At 42.4% G+C, this 27,215-nt stretch overlaps 3 protein-coding genes across 3 annotated transcripts; 1 reads left to right on the forward strand and 2 right to left on the reverse strand.

The window, feature by feature from the left end:
• Window positions 1-2,837: 2,837 nt before the first annotated feature.
• Window positions 2,838-3,800, reverse strand: LOC136751732 (olfactory receptor 6N1-like). The gene has a single exon (XM_066707525.1). It carries the CDS (start codon window positions 3,798-3,800, stop codon window positions 2,838-2,840), a length of 963 nt encoding a protein of 320 aa, XP_066563622.1.
• A 10,064-nt stretch (window positions 3,801-13,864) lies between these two features.
• LOC136751733 (olfactory receptor 6N1-like) lies at window positions 13,865-14,827 on the reverse strand. Its single transcript, XM_066707526.1, has one exon. It carries the CDS (start codon window positions 14,825-14,827, stop codon window positions 13,865-13,867), a length of 963 nt encoding a protein of 320 aa, XP_066563623.1.
• An 11,425-nt stretch (window positions 14,828-26,252) lies between these two features.
• LOC136751734 (olfactory receptor 6N1-like) lies at window positions 26,253-27,215 on the forward strand. Its single transcript, XM_066707527.1, has 2 exons — window positions 26,253-26,363; window positions 26,565-27,215. Exons 1-2 carry the CDS (start codon window positions 26,253-26,255, stop codon window positions 27,213-27,215), a joined length of 762 nt encoding a protein of 253 aa, XP_066563624.1.

A 27,215-nucleotide genomic window follows, 5' to 3' on the forward strand; every position in this document is an offset into this window, starting at 1 on the left:
CACCAGCCTGCACAGTGGTAACAAGGCATGATGGATCCATGTTCTCATTCTGTTTACGCCAAATTCTGACTCTACCATCTGAATGTCTCAACAGAAATCGAGACTCATCAGACCAGGCAACATTTTTCCAGTCTTCAACTGTCCAATTTTGGTGAGCTTGTGCAAATTGTAGCCTCTTTTTCCTATTTGTAGTGGAGATGAGTGGTACCCGGTGGGGTCTTCTGCTGTTGTAGCCCATCCGCCTCAAGGTTGTACGTGTTGTGGCTTCACAAATGCTTTGCTACATACCTCGGTTGTAACGAGTGGTTATTTCAGTCAAAGTTGCTCTTCTATCAGCTTGAATCAGTTGGCCCATTCTCCTCTGACCTCTAGCATCAACAAGGCATTTTGGCCCACAGGACTGCCGCATACTGGATGTTTTTCCCTTTTCACACCATTCTTTGTAAACCCTAGAAATGGTTGTGTGTGAAAATCCCAGTAACTGAGCAGATTGTGAAATACTCAGACCGGCCCGTCTGGCACCAACAACCATGCCACGCTCAAAATTGCTTAAATCAACTTTCTTTCCCATTCAGACATTCAGTTTGGAGTTCAGGAGATTGTCTTGACCAGGACCACACCCCTAAATGCATTGAAGCAACTGCCATGTGATTGGTTGGTTAGATAATTGCATTAATGAGAAATTGAACAGGTGTTCCTTATAATCCTTTAGGTGAGTGTATATATATCAGTTTGGCATTAAATTTAAGTAGTTTTTTAAGCCTACCCTACACCCGGCTTAAATGGGAAAAAGGTATCTCTTGCTATAGAAACTGACATGAAACCAACATGGCAGCACATATGCCAGGTAATTTCGATTTTTTTTATATGAAAGGGCATTTCATTGAGAGAATATATTTAAGGACAGACAAAACCCTTCTCATATAAATAATTCAGAAATAGCACGAGACTGCAAAAGCTCTAAAAATAAATACATCAATACTTAACTACATACAAAGTAATAGAAGTTTAACTAATAATAGTTGCAAGTAATTTGACACTGAAATGTTTAATTTAATTAATAAAAACTGTATTAATACTTTAGGTGAACTATTACAATATAAATTCAAATCTATTATCTAGTATCTATTATAAAGAATGACAACTGTATTAACAACCAACAACTCGTAGTAAATTACAATAATACATTTCTCCTTCCCCTTTCAACTCGAATCTTGACATTTTTACTTTTAACATTTTGATTTCTAGATCAAGTTTTTCCCTTTACAACAAAATATTTCCCTCCTGGAGTTTCAACAATTCAACGTAAAGGTCCTCTCTTTGAACCTAGTTTTTCTTTTTTAGTTTGAATGGGGCTGACATCTTCAGAATCTGCAATTAAATAAGTAAATGTCCTGTTGATATGTAGTCGGTAAAACAGCTGTAAAATAAGCAATATATATTAATAATTGTAACTATACAAATTGGCATACGTTAAAATTAGTATTTGTATTAAACACCACCCCAAAACAATACGTATATTATGTGATGCATTTATATATTTTTAATATAACAAGTGTTTCACTATAATATCAGATGATGCACAGTGAGGTTTGTCTCTCTGTGCAGGTTTGCAGAAGCTGTCACGGTAACTAGAGGGTTACGAAATGTAATGAGCAAAAGCAGGAAGTGTTCGCCCCCCTCAACATGCTTATTAAACGTAGATGTCAGCGAGTTGTATGTATAAAAACCACTCATTGGACTCATAAAAACATAGTATACACTTTATATTATTGATTGTACTGTATTTAAACATAAAATAAACAGTGAAGTAAAACAAAGTACTTTTAAAAACTAATTTAAAAATACATTTAGAGTGCGCACTGCGACGGGGTTGATGGCATTTGTGTTTTGTGTTATTTCATTCCAGACTTTATTTTTGTCAGCATTTTCCCCCAAAATGTATCAGTTTTCTTATGATTAGTTGCTCAACTATCACAAGTTTTTCATCTTCGGTGCAATTTATATTTTTTACTTTACAAGCAGACATTTTTTCCCATTTTCACAAAAGTAATAAGACCAGACTTTGCTGCTTAGCAACATCTGTTAGGCCAGGGCTAACGCAGGACCCGCAGGGTTTTGTTTTGTGCAACGGTCTTATCGCAAGGTCTTATGTAAGTCCAATTTCACATGACTTAGACTAAGGCTAAGACTTAAAGTAAGACCTTTTTAGTGCAACCGGCCCCAGGAGTCTTACAAATGATCTCAAGCAACCGCTACTGAGGGGAATACAGATAATACTTTCACTAGATAATACTATTATTATAATCATAATATACACACCAGATTACTTATTACTTGGGTAGAAATTTATTTTTGCAAATGATCATGGCAATGAATGATCACAATAGATACACTGGGAATCCATAGGCATGAATCAGCTTAGAACAACAATTAATCTCTAATACAAAGAACTAATACTGCTACAAAACACATTTAAATGACCTTTTTCAAACAGATTGCTGGCCTGTAGCTGCTCTCTCCTGTCTCATGGGGTTCCTCAGTCTCAAGAGATCCACTCGTGTTCCTATTTATGTCCTATTGATACGCTATCTATTTGATAACCAAATTGGATCTTTCTGTGATATATTTTAAATAGGTTTAAGTCTGTACTCTATATATGTATTTATATCTTCAAAATATATTGTGAGGTCCTGATATGCATTTTCAATAGGGATTACACACAAAAATATATTTTAAATATATCCCATATATATCTCATGTAAACCCATCCAGGACCCCTGGATTATGAAAACATCTTTTGTGGTACTCATCAGTTCACAGGGGGCTGAAACCTTTCACCTGCTACCTGGGAAGATTTTGCTCTTTTTCAGGGTTTTCACCAAGCTTTCCCTGATCTCTTTAGTCCTCAGGCAGTAGATGATCGGATTCATGAGGGCAGGGAAGATGATCTGAATCACAGACCCCATAACACGCATGTCCACTGAGGTCCCAGGTATCCTGTAGGAGATGAAGACCCCTGCTGTCATGAGGAAGAACACAGAGATGACCAGCAGGTGTGAGCTGCAGGTGGACACAGCCTTGGCTCTTCCCGCTGAGCTGGAGATACGCAATACTGACAGAAGGATCTTTACATAAGACAGCACAATGAAAAACAGAGGGATGAGAAGAATACTCAGTCCACAAAATAAGCTAACATAGCTGATTGAGAGAACATCTTCACAGGCCAGGTGTAGCACTCCTGAATAATCACAGTAGCATTGGAGGACTCTATTGGGTCCACAGAACCGCTTTGTGAGTGCCAGACTAAAGGGAAGGATTGGGCTCAGGAACCCTCCCAGCCAACAAACAACTATGAGTTGCAAAGTGAACCTGACGGTCATCCTGGCTGGGTAGTGGAGAGGGTGACAGATGGCCACATACCTGTCATAAGCCATGAGCAGTAAATTGTAACTCTCTGTAGGTACCAGAGTTTGAAAGAAATAGGTCTGGGTAAGGCATGCTGTGAAAGAGACAGTATGAGTAGTAGACCTGAAGACAGCTAGCATAGTGGGTACAGTGTTTGTAGAAAGGCTGATGTCAATAATGGCCAGACTACATATTGTCAGGTACATGGGGGTGTGCAAGCTTCTGTCTGCTGCGAGTATGCAAATAAGGAGAAGATTCCCCACTAAAATTAGGAGGTAGACTGTCAGGAACACAGCAAACAAGATGGCCTTGCTCTCTCTGTCCTGCAGTCCAGGGAAACCAACAATAACAAATTCACTGACCATTGATCCCGTGTAGTTTGTATCAGCCATGGCTGTTCAAAAAATCATGAGAAATGATCCTGCAATGCAAAATAAGACATATATATATATATATATATATAAATATTAGGTTTTAACTAAGACATGATGAGATAATGTACTCTGGTACAAAATAAAACCCCATAAAAACAAATACAATGAATGGAGTTAATCATCAGAGACATATCCCCCAAAATATGTTTTACTGTTTTTATAGAATTTAATTTCCCAATCACGATGCAGAACTTACCTGTGAAATGCCAGCAGAGATGTAACTAGTGACTCAAGTCACTATCATAAATGTACCACTATTGTGCAGTTATTATGCAACAAATTGTGTTTTTTTACATATGTATATCTTATTGTATGTGTATGTCTTGAAATCTGATATTTTTCAACATTTTAAAATATATTATTCTGCAAACAGTATTGTCACAATAAATAACAACTACAGCAAGGTCATACAACTAAAGCAGCACTGGTCTGCTCTGAAGAGGAGAACAAGACACTTACCGAGTCTGACTATCCAGTTATTCTGAAGCACCGCATTAAGATTTATACTGTCTCCCAGTCCACTGAGGCTCTGTAGACTGTACAGCAGCAGCAATTAAAGCAATTAGTTAAACTCATTAGGCCGTCACTGAGGACTTAACTTCACATCACACAACATTTCTAAAGAAAAACACTGATATAGTGAACAGGAGACTTTTTGAACTTTTTACCTATGTGTTTAACACGTGTCTTGGAAAGAAAAAAGATACAAGAGTAAAACAACATTGTGTGAAGGGAGCTTCTATCAGTTCTGCAGGATATTGTTTCTACTGAGGAGCGTAGAGAGGCCACAGCTGTGTAGAGGAGTGCAGGAAAACACTTCAAAGGGAAAACAGACACATTTCAGGAGGTAATATTGTACTGTTTAAAATATACCACGGGCCCTCTGTTGTATATTGTATCACAAGTGTAACCAGTTCTTGCTGCATAATACACACAAAAAGTCTTCAGTTCTGTAGTTGGCTGTTACTCCAGGGTAACAGTCTAATACACCAACACCAGGCTGTCAGAAGCTTTTGTTTCTCATTGTGAGTACGATGGCCCTGAAAACCTTGAGACACAATACAAGTGAAAGTTGTTTTATGGGCTTTCAAGTTGTAGTTGTGCAATATATATCCCAAAGTGGACATTTGCATGTGACCATGGGGCAGAGACCCTCCCTCTGCCTGCTTTAACTAGTTCAGCTGTACTACATATTGCAGGCAGAGGGAGGGTCTGCCTGAGAGACAAGCTGCTAAGTTAGAAAACTTGTTCAAGTATTACTCATGGTAACAAGCATTGTCCCATCCCCCATCTTAATAGGTAGTATTCTATTTTTCCGGATTTGCAACATATCATTTGAATGGTTTATGTGACAGGTCGGCCCTGTAACAGCACACCTGTTGATGGGGGATAGGTTGTCTCTCATCAGCGTCGGCAGCTGTGTCTCATTTAGGTGCTTTGCACCATGTAGTTGGATGCACCTACTGTGCTGCTGGAGATGGTAATCAGCGTTCTCACTATAGCTGCGCCTCTCCTTATTTAAATATCTCTTTCATTTCTTTTGGATAGTTCCCAGGGCACCTCTGCAAGTCGGGTTCCTTGAGCAGCAGAAATGCAAACTTCCATGGTTACTAAACTGACCAGTGTTGATGAACTGCAGGCACAGTAGCAGCACACCAGAGACTCGCTTGTGCGGATGACATGCCCCTCTATTCCTAACACTGGAGCAGCTGCAGACAGCCTGGGCCAGTTTGAAGATCCCTAAGATGGGACCGAGGGACGTCCCTGAGGTGTTCATTACCATATTTGAACACATTGCTTGCTGTTGGCCGAAGTTGGAGTGGGCTGTAGGCCTGGTCCCTCGTGGGGTGAGCGGAGTACCAGCTCGCTGCTCGATAGGACCCGGGCAGTCAGGGACATGGGGTGAACCACCACCACCCCATGAAAACCATCTTGACTCCACCTCTGATTGCCTCTTACTCTCACAAACACTCTGCCCCTTTCCATTCCCTTTCTAACCCCTCTCTTCAGAGAAAACCCATAGCTCTGGTCCCATATTCTTTCCCTCTCTTGGCAGAGTGCAATCCCCAGAAATGGCAATGGGAGGGGTCCCCAATAGGTGGCCCACAGGCCACATGAGAACACGTGAAAGGTTACTTTGTGGCCCGCTTGTGGCCATCGATGCGAGTTTTGTTTTGTTTTTTTAATGTTTGGTATATTCAGATTCTCTGCATATGGAGTGAAATTACTAAGAAACTTCAATACCAATTGAGAAGAAATTATAAAAGAAAGAGGATAGTGTCAAAGTCGAAAGCACTTCAACAGTTCCCAACTAGAGGTTGCCACCGCCCCTTCATACCAGTCACCTCTTCCAGCTTCAATCAATCACTCATTCAATCTTAACAAACAAGCACTATGATTACTCACCACACACCTGCTCTCCATCTTCTGCTTCTCCTTTATAAACCCCTCCCTGACTCTCACTCACTGCAAAGTTTTGTCAGTTTATCTACATTTCTGAGCAGTTTCCTTGTGCCTTGTAAAACCTTTTGTATCCTTGACCTGCAACTTTACCTCTAAACCACGACCTTGGATTTCCTCCGATTCCCTGTTTTCTTGATCGCCCGATCCTTGCTTATGACCATGACCACGTCTTGCCTTGCCTTTGTTTGCCCTGTCTCACCGGTATCTGACCCACGCTTGTTTGATCAGCTCTACCTCGCCCCACAATTGGGTCCTCTCCAGCCCCACAGACCGTGACATAAAACTTCGCCACTCATGGGCCCTGCGGTGCTGACCACCCTCTCCACCTAGGCGGCCATGCTCAGTGAGCATGAGTGGATGCTCCAGCAAGTTGAGACTGCCCTTCTCAAGCGCCTACCTTCACAACTGCCTGCTTCCCTGGTGATGGCTGCTCTGGCTCCTGCTGCCACTCCTGTTGTTCCAATGAAATACGATGGTTCCCCATACCACTACAAGGGCTTTGTACTACAATGTACGCTGTATTTCACGCACCTGTACACGTCCTTCCCCACCGAGTAGACTAAGATTGCCTTCATTGTCACCATCCTGACCGGGAAAGGTGGGCTTCTGCTGTCTGGGAGCAACAAGGTGAGATGATAAGGTCCCTGACTGCCTTCCTTACTCACTTTCAGGATGTCTTTCACCACCCAGCAGAAGGGAGAGATGCCCCTTGTCTGCTGTGGATTATGCCCTGAAATTCCACATCCTGGCAGCAAGCAGCGGATGGGGTGATCGGGCTGGTGATCACAGTGTTCCATCGGGCACTGCACCAAGACTTACAAGCTGAGCTTGCATGCCAAGACGAGGCTCTCAACCTGGAGAAACTCATCCAGTTGGCTGGACAAGTTGATGAAGACGAGGGGAATCCAGTCCATCCATCCATCCATTTTCTACATTGCTTGTCCTGGTGAGGGTTGCGATGGCAGCATACTAAGCAGGGCAGACCAGACCTCCCTTTCCCCAGCAACAGATTACAGATCCTCCTGGGGGATTCCCAGGTGTTCCGAGGCCAGCCTGTAGATATAATCCCTCCAGTGTGCCCTGGGTCGGCATCAGAGTCTCCGCCCAGTGGGACGTGCCCGGTTGAGCTGCATCTCTCTCGATCCGGAGAAGTGGCGACTCTACTCCGAGGCTCTCCCGGATTACTGAGCTCCTCACCCTATCCCAAAAGGTGAGTCCAGCAATCCTGCGGAGAAACCTCATTTTCGCCACTTGCACCCGCAATCTCATCCTTTCGGTCATTACCCAACGTTCATGACCATAGGTGAGGATGGGGAGGTAGATTGACATGTAAACCACGAGCCTTGTCCGAGGACTCAGCTCCCGCTTCACCACCACGGACCGATACAACGCCCACAATACTACAGACGCTGCAGCAATCCACCTGTCAATCTTACGCTCCCCCTTTCCATCATTCGTGAACAAAACCCTGAGGTACTTAAACTCCACTAAGGGCAGCTGCTCCCCCCTATCGTGGCGCGGGCAATCCACTCTTTTCCGAGAGAGAACCATGGCCACAACCTTGGAGGTGCTGATTCTCATCTCCCAACTGCTTCACACTCAGCAGCGAAACGCTCAAGTGCATGTCGGTCAATCAAATCAATTAATTATCCAAAACACTTTCCTAAATTCCTTTTCAATTCAATTAATCTCAATTCCAAATTCGGATCAATTCTGCAAACTCAATTCCAATTTGATATTTCTCCCATAAAATAAAATAGTTTAAGAACAGATAATACATCATTATAGAGGATTCATAATGGATTAAAAAGGGTAAAATGGTAAAATGGTCAAAACAAGGCACATGAAAAGCATTTCCAATTAAAATTCTGAAGTAAGAGATATTGACAATTACAAATTCAATTCCAGTTTAAAATTTCTAAATTCTAATTCAATTCCAATTAAAATAATCACAATTCCAATTCATGAAATAAATCATTAAGAATTCAAATTTGAATTTATCAATTCAAAAAAGTATAAGATTTGAATCATGAATTTAAATTTAAATTGCATTGACCACAACCCTGATGAACACAGCTCTCGCTTTGGGAATAAAAGGAGCGGATGGCACGCATAAGCGGCCCCGGCACCCCATACTCCCACAACACCTCCCACACCTCCCAAGACATCCCGGGGAACATGGTCATATGCCTTCTTCAAGTCCACAAAACACATGTAGACTGGATTAGCATACTCCCATGCCCCAGTCCACTCCTGCTATGTCTCATCCACTTGCAAGACTCAGCCACACAACCAACTTCGTGTGTGAGTCCATGCAACTGTGTAGAACACACCTGTTAAAATAAATGCTCTGGCAGCTATATCTGTGTATCTGCCACAACCCAAAATGGAGGTAAATGTTAGAATTGCGGAAACAATAGGACATGTCGCTAAAGACTGCTGGTCTACATCAACCCACCCTAAGTGTACTTTCTGTGGGAGTACAGGGCACACCAGAGATAAGTGTTTGAATGCGGGTGCGGACACAATGCATCCTGGAATCAGGCCAAAACAAACCCTGATCAGCCGAAAGGAAATCAATTTTTATTTGTATAGCACCCTTCGCAGGGTAGCCACAGAGCGCTTTACAGACTGGTAAACATACAACAAATGTACAGCTAAATAAATACAATAAAATAAAATATAGACCTGTAAACATTTTACATGATATAGAATAAAGTGAGTGAACATGTAAGTAAATAAACCATTTAGGCACAGAGGAGAGAAAAACAAAAAACTCCTATGGATGGCATGTAGGAGAAAATGAATCTCTGGGGGTCCACGGCTTAGGGCCCAGGCCTAATGGCTGCCTTCCCTCCAGGGAGTATAGTTGTTACAGCAGCAAGGAGATCAGAAAGTTCTTTATCGGTGCTGCTGGCTGTGGTCTTCCCTCTGGAGGAGGCCTCTCGCTGGCCATCGGGGGTGGGGGGGTTGGACCATCAACAGACTTTGGGTTGCGATGGCTCATCAGACCTTGGGTGTGGATGCCCCTTTGACCCTCCGTGGTGGGGTGCCTCTGGGGTGGGTTGTGCCTCATCAGACTTCCATGGTGGGGGACAAGGTGCCTCGTTGGACCCTCGGAGGGGGCTGTTGCTGGAAGACAAGAAGACAGTCGTGCTCAGATACTGGTCAAGCAGTGCAGGACATTTCCAAAGACAGTTGTGCAATTGCATGTCCATGGTACACCAGCGGCACTATGGGCTAGAAAAACAGAGACTGAACAGATTTAAAGGCTAAGACAGAGGGGGCATCTCTTACATTGGCTGGAAGATCATTCCACAGCTTCGGAGCCCTATAACTGAGTGCTCTACCACCTGTGGTTTTCTTGTATATTTTAGGGAGTGCTAAGTAACCGGCTTCCTGTGATCTCAATGGCCGACCTGGAGGGTATTCAAATAGGAGATCTTTTAGGTAGGGAGGTGCCAGTCCCTTTAGTGCTTTAAATGTTAATAAGAGAACTTTAAAGTCTATCCTGTAGTGCACAGGCAGCCAGTGAAGACAAGCCAATACTGGAATGATGTGTTCATGTTTTTTAGTTTTTGTTAGGTTTCTTGCAGCAGCATTTTGGACTAACTGAAGTGCAGAAATAGCTCTGTTTGTGCTGCCTGACAGAATGGCATTACAGTAATCCAATCTAGATATAACAAATGCGTGTATCAATTTCTCAGTGTCCTGTAACGAGAGGAATTGTCTTAGTCTAGCAATCTTTCTGAGCTGGAGGAAGGAAGATCTCGACAAAGGATAGATTATGATCACAGATGACACCCAGGTTTCATGCCATCTCCTTAGGGGAGAAATTAAAGTTATCATTACTCAGTTTTGTTAGTGCATGATGAACAGTTCGATTTTTGTCTCCTAAAATTAGGACTTCTGTTTTGTCAAAATTAAGCATAAGAAATGTCATCCATGTTTTAATCTCAGACAGACAGCAAATTAGTTTTTCTAGGTCTATGGTATTGTTAGGATTTACTGACAGATATAATTGTGTCGTCTGCGTAACTGTGAAAGTTAATATTATGTCGTCGAATGATATCACCTAACGGGAGCATGTACAATGAAAAAAGTATAGGTCCGAGGACTGAGCCCTATGGGACTCCGTACTTAACCTCAGTTAAATTTGAGTGGTTCTCATTAATCTGTACATATTGGAGTCTGTTTGACAGATATGATTTAAACCATGACAGCACATTGCGAGATAGGCCAATACGCTTTTCTAAGCGGTGTATCAAGATTTTGTGGTCGATTGTGTCAAAAGCCGCACTTAAGTCTAATAAAATAATAACACTGGCGTGCCCTACGTCGGAGGACTGAAACACGTCATTCAATACTTTTAGCAGGGCTGTTTCTGTACTATGGCCGGAACGGAAGCCTGATTTGGAATTTTTCATAAAGATGATTATCAGTTAAAAAAGCTTGCAATTGGTTTGCAACTACTTTCTCTAGACCCTTAGAAAAGAAGGGAAGGTTTGAGGTCGATAGTGTTTAAGTTGGTTTGGGTCGACACTGGATTTCTTAAGAAGTGGTTTAATTACAGCTATTTTAAACGAATCAGGAACAGATCCTGAGGATAATGAGACATTAATAATATTGTGTATTCTATGAATAATTAATGGCAGAGATTGTTTTAGCAGTTTAGTGGGTATAGGGTCTAGTGCGCAGGTTGTTGTTTTCATTTTAGTAATTAAGGAGACCAATTCCTGGTGATTTACTACGTTAAACGAGTCCAACGTAGGCAGGGGCTGTGAAGGACTGCATGTGTCGGCTATAGTATCTGTGTATGTTTCCTGTATCTGTATCTGTTTTCTAATGCCGTTAACTTTGTTATTGAAATGATCCATAAAGTCACTACAGGTGAAATTGGGGGGGATAACCTCGTTAAACCATGGTGAGTGTTTTGTTGCTTTAATTAGTGTATTGTTGAAATTCTTTAATAATTCATCTACAGATCCTGTTTTGATAAAGCTAGCATTTGGCAACAGAGTAGTGAATTTATGAATAGCAATAGTGTGTGATTGTGAAGATGCTGAGTGAAGCCTACAGACTCCAATAGGGACAAGAAACTAACAGTGAGGGGGTCGTCTTTAATGTCAATATGTATGTTAAAATCCCCCAAAATAATGAGTTTATCATAGTGTATAGCTAAGTCAGATAAGAGATTGCTAAATTCGGTCATAAAAAAGGAATAGGGGCCTGGTGGCCTATAAATAGCTATAAGCTGAAGAGGTGGATTAAGCCTAAGTTCTACCTGGTGAATTTCAAAAGATGTGAAGCTGTCTAATGGCTTAGTAGACAGGCGCAGGTCTGTGTGGTAGATGGTGGCCAGCCCCCCCCACGGCCTGTTGCACAGGCCTTCTGGCAGTAAGAGTAGTCAAATGCAGAGCTTCTGCAGATCATCCGAGATCTGACAGAGAAATTAAATAGGAAATAGGTTGCCTCGGTCCCCAAGGTCGGTACAGGGGAAGATCCCCGCCTCCACATAACCGCACTGTTAGGGGGCTGGCAGTGTTTAATGCTGGTGGATACAGGAGGACCACAGTCGGTTCCTATAAAACCCCCTCACAGACCCTGACTTGGAACTATATGTTGACGGATCCAGGAAAATAATAGATGGAGTCCCCCACACTGGGTGGGTGGTGGTATTGGATGATTGCACCATCGTAAAATCTGGATTCCTGCCAGGACACTGTTCAGTCCAAGTGGCAGAACTCGTGGCACTGACAGAGTCACTAAAAATAGCGAAAGGCGTAGATTTTCACTGACAGTTGCAATGCATTTGTAGTACACGACTATATGGTGACCTGGGAACGTAGAGGGTTTATAAGGACAGCAAGAGATGTAATCAAAAACAATGAGTATTTTATATCCCTAGCTCAGGCAGCACACCTCCCAGAAAAAGTAGCAGTAGTAAAAGTGAAAGCTCATCAGAGTCTCTCTGATGACGAATGCCCGCGCACCCGTGGGAATCACTTTGCAGACCTAGCTGTGAAAAAGGCACCAGAAACAGGCAGTCCAGTCTGTTCCACCTCCCGTCAAGTCCCGAAACTCTCACACACTGGTTAAATATCACAAGTCTTCAGAACAGGAATCAGTAGGGGAATGGGGGTGGATCCATTTGGGAATGTGCTTCTGATCGTGAAACTCGGCAAAGAGAATAATGAAACACAAGTGCAAATAATAATAAAGTGAAAATAAATCCAAATCATAACCAATACATCAATCAAAATAGATAATTAGAACCAAACAAAATAAGAAACACACAATAATAAAGTACCATAAACAAGTAAATATAGAGATAAATTAGGAAAAATAGAATTAAAAAGGTGATTATGGCCATCTGTGAGACTACTGTTCATAATAATAATATACAGGCCAGTTTGTCTGGTTAGAATTTAATTTTTGCAAATTATCATAGCAAAGAATGATCACAACACATGCATTGGGAATACATAGGCATGAATCAGCTGAAAACAACAATTAATCTCTTTTACAAAGAGCTTATGCTGCTCATCACTACCCACCATTTCTCATACCTCCCAAAACAGATTCTTTACTCCTGCAGCAACCACAGAAGAATGGACTTGGAAGTAAAAATCATATTCAGTCATTCAAATCAAAACACACCCATACCATAACATGACTGAGATTGAGGGCAAGGAGTCAACAATAATTAAGTTTCTAATCAATGTTAAACCTCAATCCCCTTCTCTTTAATCACAATCAAACCGAGAAGTAATACATTGAAAGTCCTATCTCTCTCAGTCTATTTACAACATAACAATAGTTTAGTCCCTTCCCTTCACCCATTCCTAGGTCCTCTGTTGGGGGTCAGTGGCACAGTTTCTCATGCACACACTCTTCCACTGAACCAAAGACGGGTGTTTCTACTCCCCGCCCTTTCACCACTGACTGCTGCCGGCCACCCTGCCCCCTGATCCAGCCAAGCCATGCTCTTTCTCTACTGTCAATCCATGTCAGTTCGGGAGTGGGTGTTTGACCGACAGAAGACGGGAACACAAGGCAACAGCAACTGCATTCTTAGGCACTCCAGCTCAGATCTCTCTAGCCCACCGGAGCTCCAAACCCCAGCTGTTGACCGGTCACACTGTCTACCTCTGCACCCCAACTCAACCCAAGAGACTGTCCACTGCTTACTCATTGCTCTCCCCTTCCGCTCTGTCCAGGTTCTTCCCTCTCCTTTTAAACCCCACCTTTACATAACAAAATTAAGGACAGGTGTACATTAGGTAACAGAGGAAGCCTGTTGCCAAGCAGCATCCTCATATGCAACAAGTGCACCAAAGAAAACTCTATTCATAAGAAAGCACTACTCTTTTAAAAAACACACAAAATGTAGCAATTAATAACACCTAATAACACCCGTCATCTTCCGTGACACATACACACAAAAATATATTTAAAATATACCCCATATATATCTCATGTAAATCCATCCAGGATCCCTGGATTAGGAAAACAACATATTTTGTGACACTCATCAGTTCACAGGGGGCTGAAACCTTTCACTTGCTACCTGGGAAGATTTTGCTCTTTTTTAGGGTGTTCACTAAGCTGTCCCTGATCTCTTTAGTCCTCAGGCAGTAGATAATCGGATTCATGAGGGCAGGGAAGACATTCTGAATCACAGACCCCATAACACGCAGGTCTACTGAGGTCCCAGGAATCCTGTAGGAGATGAAAACCCCTGCTGTCGTGAGGAAGAACACAAAGATGACCAGCAGGTGTGAGCTGCAGGTGGACAACACCTTGGCTCTTCCCACTGAGCTGGAGATTCGCAATACTGACAGAAGGATCTTCACATAAGACAGCACAATGAAAAACAAAGGGATGAGAAGAACACTTAGTGCAACAAATAAGCTAACATAGCTGGTTGAGAGAACATCTCCACAGGCCAGGCGTAGCACTCCTGAATAGTCACAGTAGCATTGGAGGACTCTATTGGGTCCACAGAACCGCTTTGTGAGTGCCAGACTAAAAGCAAGGGTTGGGCACAAGAACCCTCCCAGCCAACAAACAACTATAAGTTGCAAAGTGAACCTAATGGTCATCCTGGCTGGGTAGTGGAGTGGGTGACAGATGGCCACATACCTGTCATAAGCCATAAGAAGTAAGTTAAAGCTTTCTATAGAACCAAGAGCATGAAAGAAGTAGGTCTGGGTAAAGCATGCTGCAAAGGAGACAGTGTGAGAACTAGAACTGAAGACAGCTAGCATAGTGGGTACAGTTGTTGTACAAAGGGTGATGTCAATAATGGCCAGACTACATATTGTCAGGTACATGGGGGTGTGCAAGCTTCTGTCTGCCACCAGTATGAAAATAAGGAGAAGATTCCCCAGTAAAATGAGGAGGTAGACTGTCAGGAACACAGCAAACAGGATGGCCTTGTTCTCTCTGGCTTGCAGTCCGGGGAAACCAACAATAACAAATTCACTGACCATTGATCCCGTATAGTTTGCATCAGTCATGACTGTTCTGAAAAACACCAGAAATGATCCTGCATTATATATATATATATATATATATATATATATATATATAATTTGTAAGACATGATGAGACAATGTATTCTGATAGGAAATACAGAAATGTATCAATACAATGAAAGGAGTTAATCTTCAGTTTGTTTAACTCTTCTTCAAATTGTATAATGTACGCTATATAATTTTACTGACGAGAGTATTTAAAATGACATAAACCTACCTTGTTGTTGAGCAGTCAATGTGAAGGTTTTTGTTTGTCTGGTCTTCACATTGTAAAAATGTATTTGTCAGGTGTCTTATCTTCAGCAGTGGTGACTGACCTTACCTTGAAATGCCATAGAACTAGTCACTGTAGTCACTATCATTAATGTTCAACTATTGTGCAGTGTTATAATGCAACCACATTTGTTTTCTTTAAATATGTATCCTATGTCTTTAAATCTTAATTTTTAACTTTTTAAAATATATCATTCTGCAAACAATATTCAGTCAAATTCAGGAACAACAAAAGCAAGTTAAGGAAGAATACAATTTAATTACAATTTTGAAAATGTAACTTAATTCAATAACAGCAGAGGTTGCACACCCCCTGCAAACAAAATTAAAACATTATATCATCCTTAAATTGATCCACATGTAATCAGTGGCATGAGCAGGAGAAAAAAAAAAGAAGTAAAAGACCCTTACTGACTCTGACTATACAGTTATGTTGTAACACTGGGCTAAGATTTATACTGTCTCCCAGTCCACTGGGGCTCTGCAGACTGTACAGCAGAGGCAATTAAAGCAATTAGTTCAACTCATTAGGCCATCACCAAGGACAACATTCATGGTGAACTGGAGAAAAAAGCAAAGTGGGTTATCTATTTCAAACTAGTCAGTCAACCCCTCATCTTCCTGAACTATTTCATCACTATGTATTTACATAATAATAATTATTAATTACATTAATTATCTAATTCAAAAATGAATACTAGTTGAATTATCCTTGCAGATATCCTTATAAATGCAACATACAGAAATATAAACAAAACATAATATTATAAATGTATATGGATACATAAATTGGCTCCTACAAACATTAATATTTGAAGATCAGGAAGTTATACATGTTCCTGGACAAACACAGTAGGTTGATCCTGAAACAGCATTAATATTTTAAAATCACTAATATAAAATTGAACCTGGGACAACACACATTACACAGTAATAATCGAATAACTATAATAAATATTAATTATCCTGAAGAAATGCAAAGTATTTAAATCATCAGACTATCAGATTATTAATCATTGTCTTGAGTTAAACACACACACACATAACAAACAAACAAAACATGCCTATACACATGTTGTATTTAATATGTTTATTTTCTGAATGTATGCCTCCATTTTTTCAAATGTCAAGTATATTACATATTTTACCTCAGTGAAATTGCAGGATTTATTTAGTTTATAAGACAGTTTTATTGAATCACTTAAGTTTACATTTCAAACTTTGCACAATAAACTTTTAATATAATGTACTGCTTAATTTCAGATGAACATATGTATTTTGTATTACATTCAAATAGGCTGGAAGCAAGATCAAACACAGTACAAGTTCCAACAGCCTAGAAATAATATAGATGGCAAAAGTATTAATACATTTTTCAACACAGAGCTATTGCTATTGTTTGTCAGACTTCTTTGCTGGCTATTGTAGTTTCAGCAGTATTTGCAGTATTATTCAATATTATGTCCTTTGTCTCCTCATACCCTGCAGTGCTGAAATAGGCATCACGCTCTTTTACCATCGGCAAATCATAGTTTCGGTGCCACTGAGCATCCTCTGAAATCCAAACAGGAATGTGCACTTATTCTCGATGAGCAATGTCTGTCCTGAGCTAATGAGCTATTTAAATCCGATATGTGGGTTGGAAGAACTGAAAATCCCAGATAACTGTTAGTTAAAATAACTTAATCAATTTAACCTGACTTTGTTCATCCACGTACGAAGAACAGACCCCTGATTATCTATAATGTTGTGTAAATTAACTTTTGCAAATGTAATGCTTACAGCTAGCCAAAGGTGATGTATACGTTTGTGACCCTGACATTATTCTGTAAACTGAGTGTGAAACATAATGTTGTAGGACAGGGTTACTGTATAATAAAACTGTCGCAAAGGGAGGAGGCAGCGAGCTGATGAGGCAGCCTGCCCGAGGTGTACCTCTATGGGGCCACAGGGGTCCCTTGCGGCCACACCTGGGTTGCCCAGTAGCGAGGATCACAGTCATGCTCTAACTGGGAACTGTCTACAACTAACATATACAAAGCAGGGCTACATAGGTTAACTCTTACGCCCTCCGCTTACACAACAACAAGGCCGGCTACTCTACTAGTGCAGCTAGGAGCGAGGTCGCAATCTACTTGCACAATATACAGTGCGGGGCAATAGAGCAACTCTTATGCCCTCCACGTGACAATGTGGCAGTGGACCCCTGTTCCTGCAGGATAATACACAGCTGGCTAGTTGCACTACTAGTACAGGTAGGAGAGAGGCCACAATAAGCTCTACAATGTCATTCCAAATGAACTATATACACTGTGGGGTGCAGGAGCCAGCTCATGCACCTCCTGTGTAATGCAGGAGGATGTGGCAATGCCTTAAGTCGAGTGGGCCACCAGGTGTTCAGGCACCGGGGTCCTAGTGGACTCATCCAATGCAAGAGGCACTGCTTTGAAAGCACCTGGCCCTGTGTCCACACTCCATAGGACACGAACAATTGGTCGGAGCGCCAAATATCCTTAGTGCGTTCCAAATAGCACCTGAGGACCCGCACAGGGCAGAGCAGGTGAAGCCGACTCTTGCTCCGAAAAGAAGGGAGGAAGATAGAAAGTGTGGAAGGAAAGTTAGAGTTAGAAATTCCTTTTCTCACACCTGTTTTCTCTATTGTATACTTAAGAAAGATAAGGTTAGGCCAGAAGGTAGTTTGATCTTGTAAGAGAATTTTGAATGCTTGGTTTTTCAGTCAATCTAAATAAATAGTTGAACTGAAAACTCATAGGTCAATTGGTTTCCGTTTTAAGATTCTTTTTAGAGGGAAGATGCGGTCAAGTCACAGATGTGCAATAATCATTTATTTTGACAAAAATAGGAAACTAATATCATTCAATTATATTACTGAAAATAAGTAATATTAAGCTTCTGCTGGATTACAGAAAGAAACAGATAATACCCATTTTCTTCTTTCTCCTCACAGGACACCTTAGTTCAGTCTGGTCATGTAGGCAGCGGTGTCTCTCTCTCTCTCTCTCCCTCCAGCCCTCTCTTGTTGTGTCTCGTTGCAGGATGAAGAAGTTAAGAAAACTAAAATTGTCTTTGTTTTCCCTTTGATAAGGTTTCCTTCCAACCAATAGCATTTTGCCACCACCATGACGTGGGTGCCTTATGCTAAAGTAATTTAGAAGTGGGGGTCATTTCGAATTTGGCTAGGAGCCAATCAGAGGACAGGTCCCTTCTGGTCTTCTGAACATACAGATAAGGTTACCAGGGGCTACCAGAGGCTACCAGTGGCTACCAGATAAAAGGGAGGAGGTCTGTTTCCTCTACCAAACCAGATGGTATAGAATTTCCCATAGAAAAATATATTCTAACAAATAATATCTTACAATCTCATTCACTATGATAATCTTGGAGTCAGCATGATTTATCAAACAGCATGATTTAAGTGCCTGCTCTCCAATCCATTGTTGACCTATTAACTCTGTCCTATAATTATATATATTCTGCTTAGTTAGCTTTTAAGATAACATAGTAATGACTTTCTAATTATAACCAGACCTTTGACTTTTGTGTATAAAAGCCTCTGACTTTTTCTATGAAGGCAGAGCAACTTTGGAATCTTCTTGATTGACTGTTCCTCTCCACGTCACATGTAATAAAGGCATTGCAATGAACGTTCCAACCTGATTGAAGACTGAGTTTCTTCCACAATAGTCATCAACTCAATAGGTCTGTTGACATGAAAAGGAGACCGGCACTTTTGGAAGGAACACAGGGTTAGGCCATAGCATGACCCTGTAGCAATCTCCCGCAAAATGGGTATACAATGTGTGTATAGACAGGGCATGTATGTCACTCACACGTTTTGCAGAGGTAATTTCCAGCAAAAACACAGTCTTAACTGACACTAGCTTCAGCTCAGCTCAAGTGGCTCAAATGGGGCTTGGGAATGTGCATCCAGCACTATATCAAGGCACCATGTGGGCAGTGAAGGGGTGCGAGGATGTTGTAGTCATCGAGCTCCCTTCAGAAACTGCAAAGCCAGGAAATGTGACCCAGGGGGCTTGCCATCAATCCGGACATGACATGCGGAGATGGCCGCTAGATGCACTTTGAGCATGGACGGGGACTTACCCTGGTTCAACAGCTCAAAATTGTAATATGACCCCGATGGGGCAATTAACTGGGTCATGACTTCTGTCCTTGCACGAGTTGCGAAACATCTGCCAGTGATAGGAATACTGCGACCTTGTAGAGGGAGCTCTCGCCGACTGAATAGTGGCTACTACCGCGGCTGACAGGACCCAGGTTATCCCACTCAGTGATCCCACTCACAGACCAGGCCCAGAGCTGGAGCAGGCCTGGGTTGGGGTGCCAGAGCATGCCCTGCACCTGGGACAACAAGTCTTCTCACACTGGGAGATGCCAGGGCTCTCCATTCAGGAGGGAGCTCAGGTTTGGGGCATTACTAACAGAATCGACACTTGTTCTCTCCTGATCTCCTCCAGGACCACAGAGAGAAGGGAGAATGGTGGGAACGCATAGAGGAGACAGTGTGGCCACATGTGAGCTACCATGTTAATCAGGGTTCCTGAGCGGTCTCGGTGGTGTCCCACCACCCGCCCGTGTCCGGCTTCTACTGTGAGTGCAAGGAGAGGAATATGTGCGTTAACGCACAAGTCTGGACCAAGAGCAAGCTCATTGGGATGTTAATAGGAATGTCTATGATTGGGGAAGAGGTTCTTTGCCTGATAGAGCACGATGAAGAGTATGTGTTCACTCAGACTGGCCCCAGGGGCACACAGAGGGTAAAATTCTGAGTGCTCCACTGCCAACACAGCACCTTCCTTCCTGACTGGGACTTGGCGTGCTCGATCACGGTGAGGATGCATACGTAAAGACCTGATCCACCACTGCAGCAGCCTCAATTGGAGGAGGCTGACGTGGATGGTCTGTGATGCAGCCGCTAGCAGGCTCAGCAGCCTCTGGCAAAGGGACACCCCGATACGAGCTCTCAGTCGGAAGAGGGAGAGACACGTGTGTATGGAGGCAACTCTCTCTGGTGCCAGTGTGACGAGCATGGCAATGGAATCATTTTATTGATTTTATTTTAAGAATATACTACTTGAGGCCCAGGAGAAATGTGTACCAAAACTTAGCAAATTGAGGACCAAAAAACAGTGGCCAAAATGTATGCAAAAAAATATCAAGAGAAAGAAAATGTTGTATAGCGCATACAAAAGGGACAGAGACGAAACAAAATACATAGAATATGTTGAGCTGCAAAGAGATCTTAAGAAAGGGATCAGGAAAGCTAAGAGGGAAATAGAAAGAAACATAGCTCTTGGAGCTAAAACTAATGCAAAGAGCTTTTTTCAATACTACAACAACAGGAGGTCAATAAAGGAGGAAGTGAAACAGATAGGGCAAAAATGGAAGTATCTTGGAAAACGAACAAGATGTAGCAAATGTTCTAAATGAGTATTTCACAGAGGTTTTTACAAAAGAAAAGACAGATAACATGCCACAGGTTAACAATCAGTGCAGTCAAATCCTAAGAGAGATCAGGATAAATGAGGAGAAGGTACTAAAGGGACTAGCAGAATTAAACACAAACAAATCACCTGGGTCAGATGGTATATTACCAACAGTACTTAAAGAAATGAGGGACATTATTTATAGGCTGCTAACTCAAATATTCCAAATGACACTTAGAACAGGGGATGTGCCCACTGACTGGAAGACAGCAAATGTCATACCAATCCACAAGAAAGGGCACAAAACTGAGCCAGGAAATTACAGACCAATCAGTCTCACCTGCATCACCTGTAAAATGTTGGAAAAAATTATTAGACAGAAAATAGAGGAGCATCTTAATGAAAACCATATTCCTGGAGATAGTCAACATAGGTTTAGAAGAGGCAGATCATGTCTTACTAATTTATTATAATTTTTTGAACATGCAACTGCAGCTGTAGATCAGGTGAAAGCATATGATATGATATACTTAGATTTTCAACAAGCTTTTGATAAGGATCCACACCAAGGACTGATCCTCAAATTGGAAGCTGTAAGCATTCAGGGTAATGTAAGTAGATGGATTATGAACTGGTTGATGTCTAGGAAACAGAGGGTGTCGATTAGAGGAGTCGCTTCTAACTGAAGTGAGGTTGCCATTGGAGTTCCACAGGTATCAGTACTAGGGCCTTTGCTTTTTCTAATCTATATTAATGATCTGGACTCTGGGATAGTTAGAAACTTGTCAAATTTGCCAATGAAACTAAAATAGGTGGCTCAGCAGATACAATCTCAGCAGCACAGGCTATTCAAAGGGATTTAGATAACATTCAGTTGTGGGCCGACACCTGGAAGATGAAATTCAATATAGACAAGTGCAAGGTAATACACGCAGGTAACAAAAATGTCCACTGTAATTACACTATGGGAGGAATAGAACTAGATGAAGTATCACATGAGAAAGACCTAGGAGTCTATGTGGACTCCTCACTTTCTCCATCCAAACAGTGTGGGGAAGCAATAAAAAAGGCAAACAGAATGCTAGGGTATATTGTCAAAAGTGTAGAATTTAAAACAAGGGAAGTAATGTTGAGACTGTACAATGCACTAGTTAGACCTCATCTGGAATACTGTGTACAGTTCTGGGCACCACACATCAAGAAGGATATTGCTGCTCTAGAGGCAGTTCAGAGGAGAGCAACCAGACTTATTCCAGGTCTGAAGGGAACTGAACATTTTCACCCTGGAACAGAGGAGACTATGTGGGGACTTGATCCAAGTCTTCAAAATCATGAAAGGCATCGACCACATCAAACCAGAGGAGCTTTTCCAGATCAGCAGGGACGCACGCACCCAGGGACACAAATGGAAATTGGGCTTCAAGGCATTCAAAACGGAAAACAGGAGATGCTTTTTTACACAGTGAGTAGTCACAATCTGGAACAAACTCCCCAGAAATGTGGTAGATGCTGAAAATTTGGGAACATTTAAAAATATACTGGATAGGATCCTTGGATCACTTAGTTATTAATGGAAACCAAACGAGCACAATGGGTCGAATGGCGTCCTCTCGTTTGTAAACTTTCTTATGTTCTTATGTTCTTATCAAGGCGAAGTCCAAGGAACTGTACCTGCTGAGTTGGCGTTATGCAGCTCTTATCTTGATTGACCCAAAGGCAGAGAATCAGGTTCATGTGGCTCTGAACCTGATCCCTGGAGTGAGAACAGACCAGCCAGTCATCTAGATAATTTAGGCAACGCAAGGGTGCTGACACAATGTCCATGCACTTGGAGAAAGTGTGGGGGGTTAGCGACAGGCCGAAAGTAAGAACACCAAACAGTAAAGCTTGACCCTCGAAGGCGAAGCAGAGAAACTTCCTGTGTGCCTGCACAATTGGGATGTGAAAGTATTCATCTTTCAAATCCACCGAGGTTAACCAGTCACTGGGCTTGATGGCCTGGGCTATGTTGCACTTCAAGATGCCACCTTGAGGTGGCGGTTCAGACACCTCAGATCCAAGATGGGGCAGAAACTGACATATTTCTTGGGCACTAGGAAGTATGGGGAATAAAATTCCTCATGCTGCCTCAGAGAACGGTGATTTTGAAAAGGGGTGGACATGTCTGAAACTGCAGCTAGCCAACTGATATAATTTGGACCACCCAGGAGTCCTGGGTGTGAAGTTTGCCAATTGGAGAGTTGCTAGGTGTATGGCTGGCCAAAGACTGCTGGAGGGCCGTGGTGCAGGAGGGGTAGGGGGTGCATGCTGTGCAGCGTGCCTAGTCGCCCTTGCCCCGTGACGCATCATGGTGAGATAGGCAGACAACCGCAGCGATGGTGGAGTTCACCTGGCTATAGCCTAAGAGTGGGATCAGAGGACCAGGGGAGCTGGAGACAGTCCACGGCGTTCTGAATCACGACCCAGAACTCCTGGGCACGGTGAGGGGTGGCCAAGACTGGATTTTACTGCCGCTGCTGACGCTCCTACTGTGCAGGGAATAGCCCTGTGGACAAGAAAACAACACATCTAGCAGTCAGATAATACACCGATCAGCCATAACATTATGACCACCTGCCTAATATTATGTAGGTCCCCCTTTTGCCGGCAAAACAGCCCTGACCCATCGAGGCATGGACTCCACTAGACCTCTGAAGATGTGCTGTGGTATCTGGCACCAAGACGTTAGCAGCAGATCCTTTAAGTCCTGTAAGTTGCAAGGTGGGGCCGCCATGGATTGGACTTGTTTGGCCAGCACATCCCACAGATGCACGATTGGATTGAGATCTGAGGAATTTGGAGGCCAAGTCAACACCTTGGACTCGTGATTCATCAGACCAGGCCACCTTCTTCCATTTCTCTGTGGTCCAGTTCTGATGCTCACGTGCCCATTGTAGGCACTTTCGGCAGTGGACAGGGGTCAGAATGGGCACCCTCACTGGTCTGCGGCTACGCAGCCCCATATGCAACAAACTGCGATGCACTGTGTGTTCTGACAACTTTCTATCAGAGCCAGCATTAACTTTTTCAGCAATTTGAGCTACAGTAGCTCGTCTGTTGGATCGGACCACACGGACCAGCCTTCACTCCCCACGTGCATCAATGAGCCTTGGCCGCCCATGACCCTGTCGCCGGTTCACCGCTTTTCCTTCCTTGGACCACTTTTGATAGGTACTGACCACTGCAGACCAGGAACACCCCACAAGAGCTGCAGTTTCGGAGATGCTCTGACCCAGTCATCTAGCCATCACAATTTGGCCCTTGTCAAAGTCGCTCAGATCCTTATACTTGGCCATTTTTCCTGATTCTAACACATCAACTTTGAGGACAAAATGTTCACTTGCTGCCTAATATATCCCACCCACTGACAGATGCCATGATCACGAGATTATCAGTGTTATTCACTTCACCTGTCAGTGGTCATAACGTTATGGCTGATCGGTGTATAACACACTGTATTAACACGACTATTATTTTTAAAAGGCTCTACTTGTGAACCGAAACTTAAACCAAAACCGAAACCAAGCTGTGGTCAGAGCACTGATTGCCATCTGTAGCAGCACAGCAGGTGTGTCTATCTACTTGGTGCAAAGCACCAAATTGAGATGCAGCAGGCGACGTTGATGAGAGACAACTAAGCCCCCACCAACAGCAGTGTCATGACAGGACACTTGTTAAAACAATTGAAAAAAATCAAGGAGGTGCAATCAACTGAAAAAACTACTTAAATTAAATAAGGAATCATGCCATATGCCTCGGTATGATGTCCGTTCCTTCCTCCTATCTCTCAGACCTCCTCTGTGGGAATATAGAGCAGTATTCGTTTTTTTTTTCCCAACTCCCTTATTCACCTACTCCTTTCAAGGACCAACTTCAAATGAAACAGAATGTCCCCTGTTATATCCTGAGGAAAGCCCCACAATCAGCCACACACCAATCAGTGATCGGTATTTCAAAGTGCTAGCTGATTTCACACATTCCAAAGCACATACATACAATTAACCCACAACATATATTGCACCCTTGGACCTTCAGCCCAAGACGGACCTTCCTCATCATGCCATGTCTGTTGAAGATATCCAAGGACAGCTCACAGGCCCCTAGCCTCTGTGAGGGTAAATTTCAGCCAGCGCTCACTCACCCCATCACAGCCCATAAAACAATGTTCACTTGTTCTTGGTCTCATAGTTTCCAGGGCCATCTTACTTACACAACAAGAAAAAAAGCTTCTGACCAAGTGGCAGTCTAGTGTTGGTTCATTAGACTGTTACCATGGAATAACAGCCTGCAACTACAGAACTGAAGACTTTGTGTGTGTATTATGTAGCAAGAACTGGATGCCTCCCTTATAATAAAATATACAATAGAGGGGTAATGGTATATTGTAAACAGTACAATATTATCTTCTGAAATCTGTCTGTTTTCCCATCAAAGTGTTTCCCTGCAGTCCTCTACACAGCTGTGGCCTCTACACTCCTCAGTAGAAAAGCTGTTATGCAGAACTGATAGAAGCTCCCTTCACACAATGTTGTTTACTCTTGTATCTTTTTTCTTTCCAAGACGCATCTTAAACAAATAGGTCAAAGGGTCAAAAAGTCTCCTGTTCACCATGTCAGTGTTTTTCTTTAGAAATGTTCAGTCCTTGGTTACAGCCTAATGAGTTGAACTAATTGTTTTATTTGCCTTTGTGTCCCAGCCTGTAGAGCCCCAGTGGACTGGGATCTGGTATAAAGCTGTGTGTGTTCAATTCAGGTCCTCAATCAAGCACTTCAGTCTAACTGGACCGCCAGAGTCAGTAAGTATGCTGTACTCCTCTTCAGAGCGGATCAGTGTTGTCTTTCATTATTACACTCTTTGTGAATATCCTAGCATGTTCAATATGAGAGATTACATTAAACATGTCACAGAGTATAAACCCCAGGAACACAGCATATGGTCTATACACTCAAGCTTCAGTTTCTTTGCCTCTTCTTTGATGGCATATTCTCCAGTGACCCTCTGTTTCCAACATGAGACTAAACAGATTAATCTGACTCCAATAAAACCTGGGTTTGGAAAGCTTTGAAAAGAAAGGACTGTGCCATACAGCCTTGATGATGCTGCAGAATTGAGAACATGTCTCTGCTTTATGTCTGAGAACATGTATGGATCAGTTATTGTTTCCAGCTTTGTTTGCAAAGTGTGACACAACATTACTAGCAGAATAATGTATTTTAAAAATATTAAAGATTGAACAGACAAAAGTAAGAAATACATTGAAAGAAAGTGTGGATGCAAAATAACTGGGAGCGCACAATAGTGGAACATAAGGTCTTATCAAAGTAAGGTTAGCCACCACTGCTGGAGGTAAGACACCTTACAAAACATAAATATATTTTCATACACTACATTTACTAGAAATACTTTGTGCTCAATATCTGTATTCATGGGAATTCTATAGAGGTAAAAAAAAAGTGTTGAGGGATTTTCTTCTGATGTTAAACTCATTTTAATGTATTTGTAAATGCATAATGTTTTTTATTTTACTTGCCGAAATACATTCTTATTTCATGTCTTAAACATTGTGTATGTCTTCTATTGAACTGCAGGATGATTTCTCATAATTTCTGGTGTTTTTCAGAACAGCCATGGCTGATGCAAACTACACAGGATCAATGGTCAGTGAATTCATTATTGTTGGTTTCCCCGGACTGCAGGACAGAGAGAGCAAGGCCATCCTGTTTGCTGTGTTCCTGACTGTCTACCTTCTAATTTTACTGGGGAATATTCTCCTTATTTGCATAGTGGCTGCAGACAGAAGCTTGCACACCCCCATGTACCTTACTATATGTAGTCTGGCCATTATTAATATCACAATTTGTACAACAACTTTACCCACTATGCTAGCTGTCTTCAGGTCCACTTCTTATACTGTCTCTGTCTCAGCATGCTTTACCCAGACCTACTTCTATATGGCTCTACCATCTATAGAAAGATTTAACTTACTGCTCATGGCTTATGACAGGTATGTGGCCATCTGTCACCCTCTCCACTACCCAGCCAAGATGACCGTTAAGTTCACTTTGCAACTCTTAGTTGTTTGTTGGCTGGGAGGGTTCCTGAGCCCAATCCTTGATTTTAGTGTGACACTCACAAAGCAGTTCTGTGGACCCAATAGAGTCCTCCAATGCTTCTGTGATTATGCTGGAGTGCTACGCCTGGCCTGTGGAGATGTTCTCTCAATCAGCTACTTTAGCTTATTTGTTGTGCTGAGTCTTCTTCTCATCCCTCTGTTTTTCATTGTGCTGTCCTATGTGAAGATCATCCAGTCAGTATTGTGTATCTCCAGCTCAGCGGGAAGAGCCAAAGCCTTCTCCACCTGCAGCTCACACCTGCTGGTCATCTCTGTGTTCTTCCTCACATCCGCAGGAGTCTATATCTCCTACAGGATTCCTGGGACCTCAGTAGACATGCGTGTTATGGGGTCTGTGATTCAGAATGTCTTCCCAGCCCTCATGAATCCGATTATCTACTGCCTGAGGACTAAAGAGATCAGGGACAACTTGGTGAAATCCCTGAAAAGGATACAAATCTTCCCAGTTAGCAAGTGA

This window comes from Amia ocellicauda, chromosome 6, assembly GCF_036373705.1.
Source record: "Amia ocellicauda isolate fAmiCal2 chromosome 6, fAmiCal2.hap1, whole genome shotgun sequence".
In the NCBI taxonomy this organism is placed as follows: domain Eukaryota; kingdom Metazoa; phylum Chordata; class Actinopteri; order Amiiformes; family Amiidae; genus Amia; species Amia ocellicauda.

Coding starts and splice junctions, on each gene's coding strand:
- LOC136751732 (XM_066707525.1), bottom strand. CDS start 3,800: ATGGCTGATACAAACTACACGGGATCAATGGTCAGTGAATTTGTTATT.
- LOC136751733 (XM_066707526.1), bottom strand. CDS start 14,827: ATGACTGATGCAAACTATACGGGATCAATGGTCAGTGAATTTGTTATT.
- LOC136751734 (XM_066707527.1), top strand. CDS start 26,253: ATGGCTGATGCAAACTACACAGGATCAATGGTCAGTGAATTCATTATT. Junction 26,364..26,564: donor TGTTTGCTGTGTTCCTGACT/GTCTACCTTCTA, acceptor TGCTTTACCCAG/ACCTACTTCTATATGGCTCT.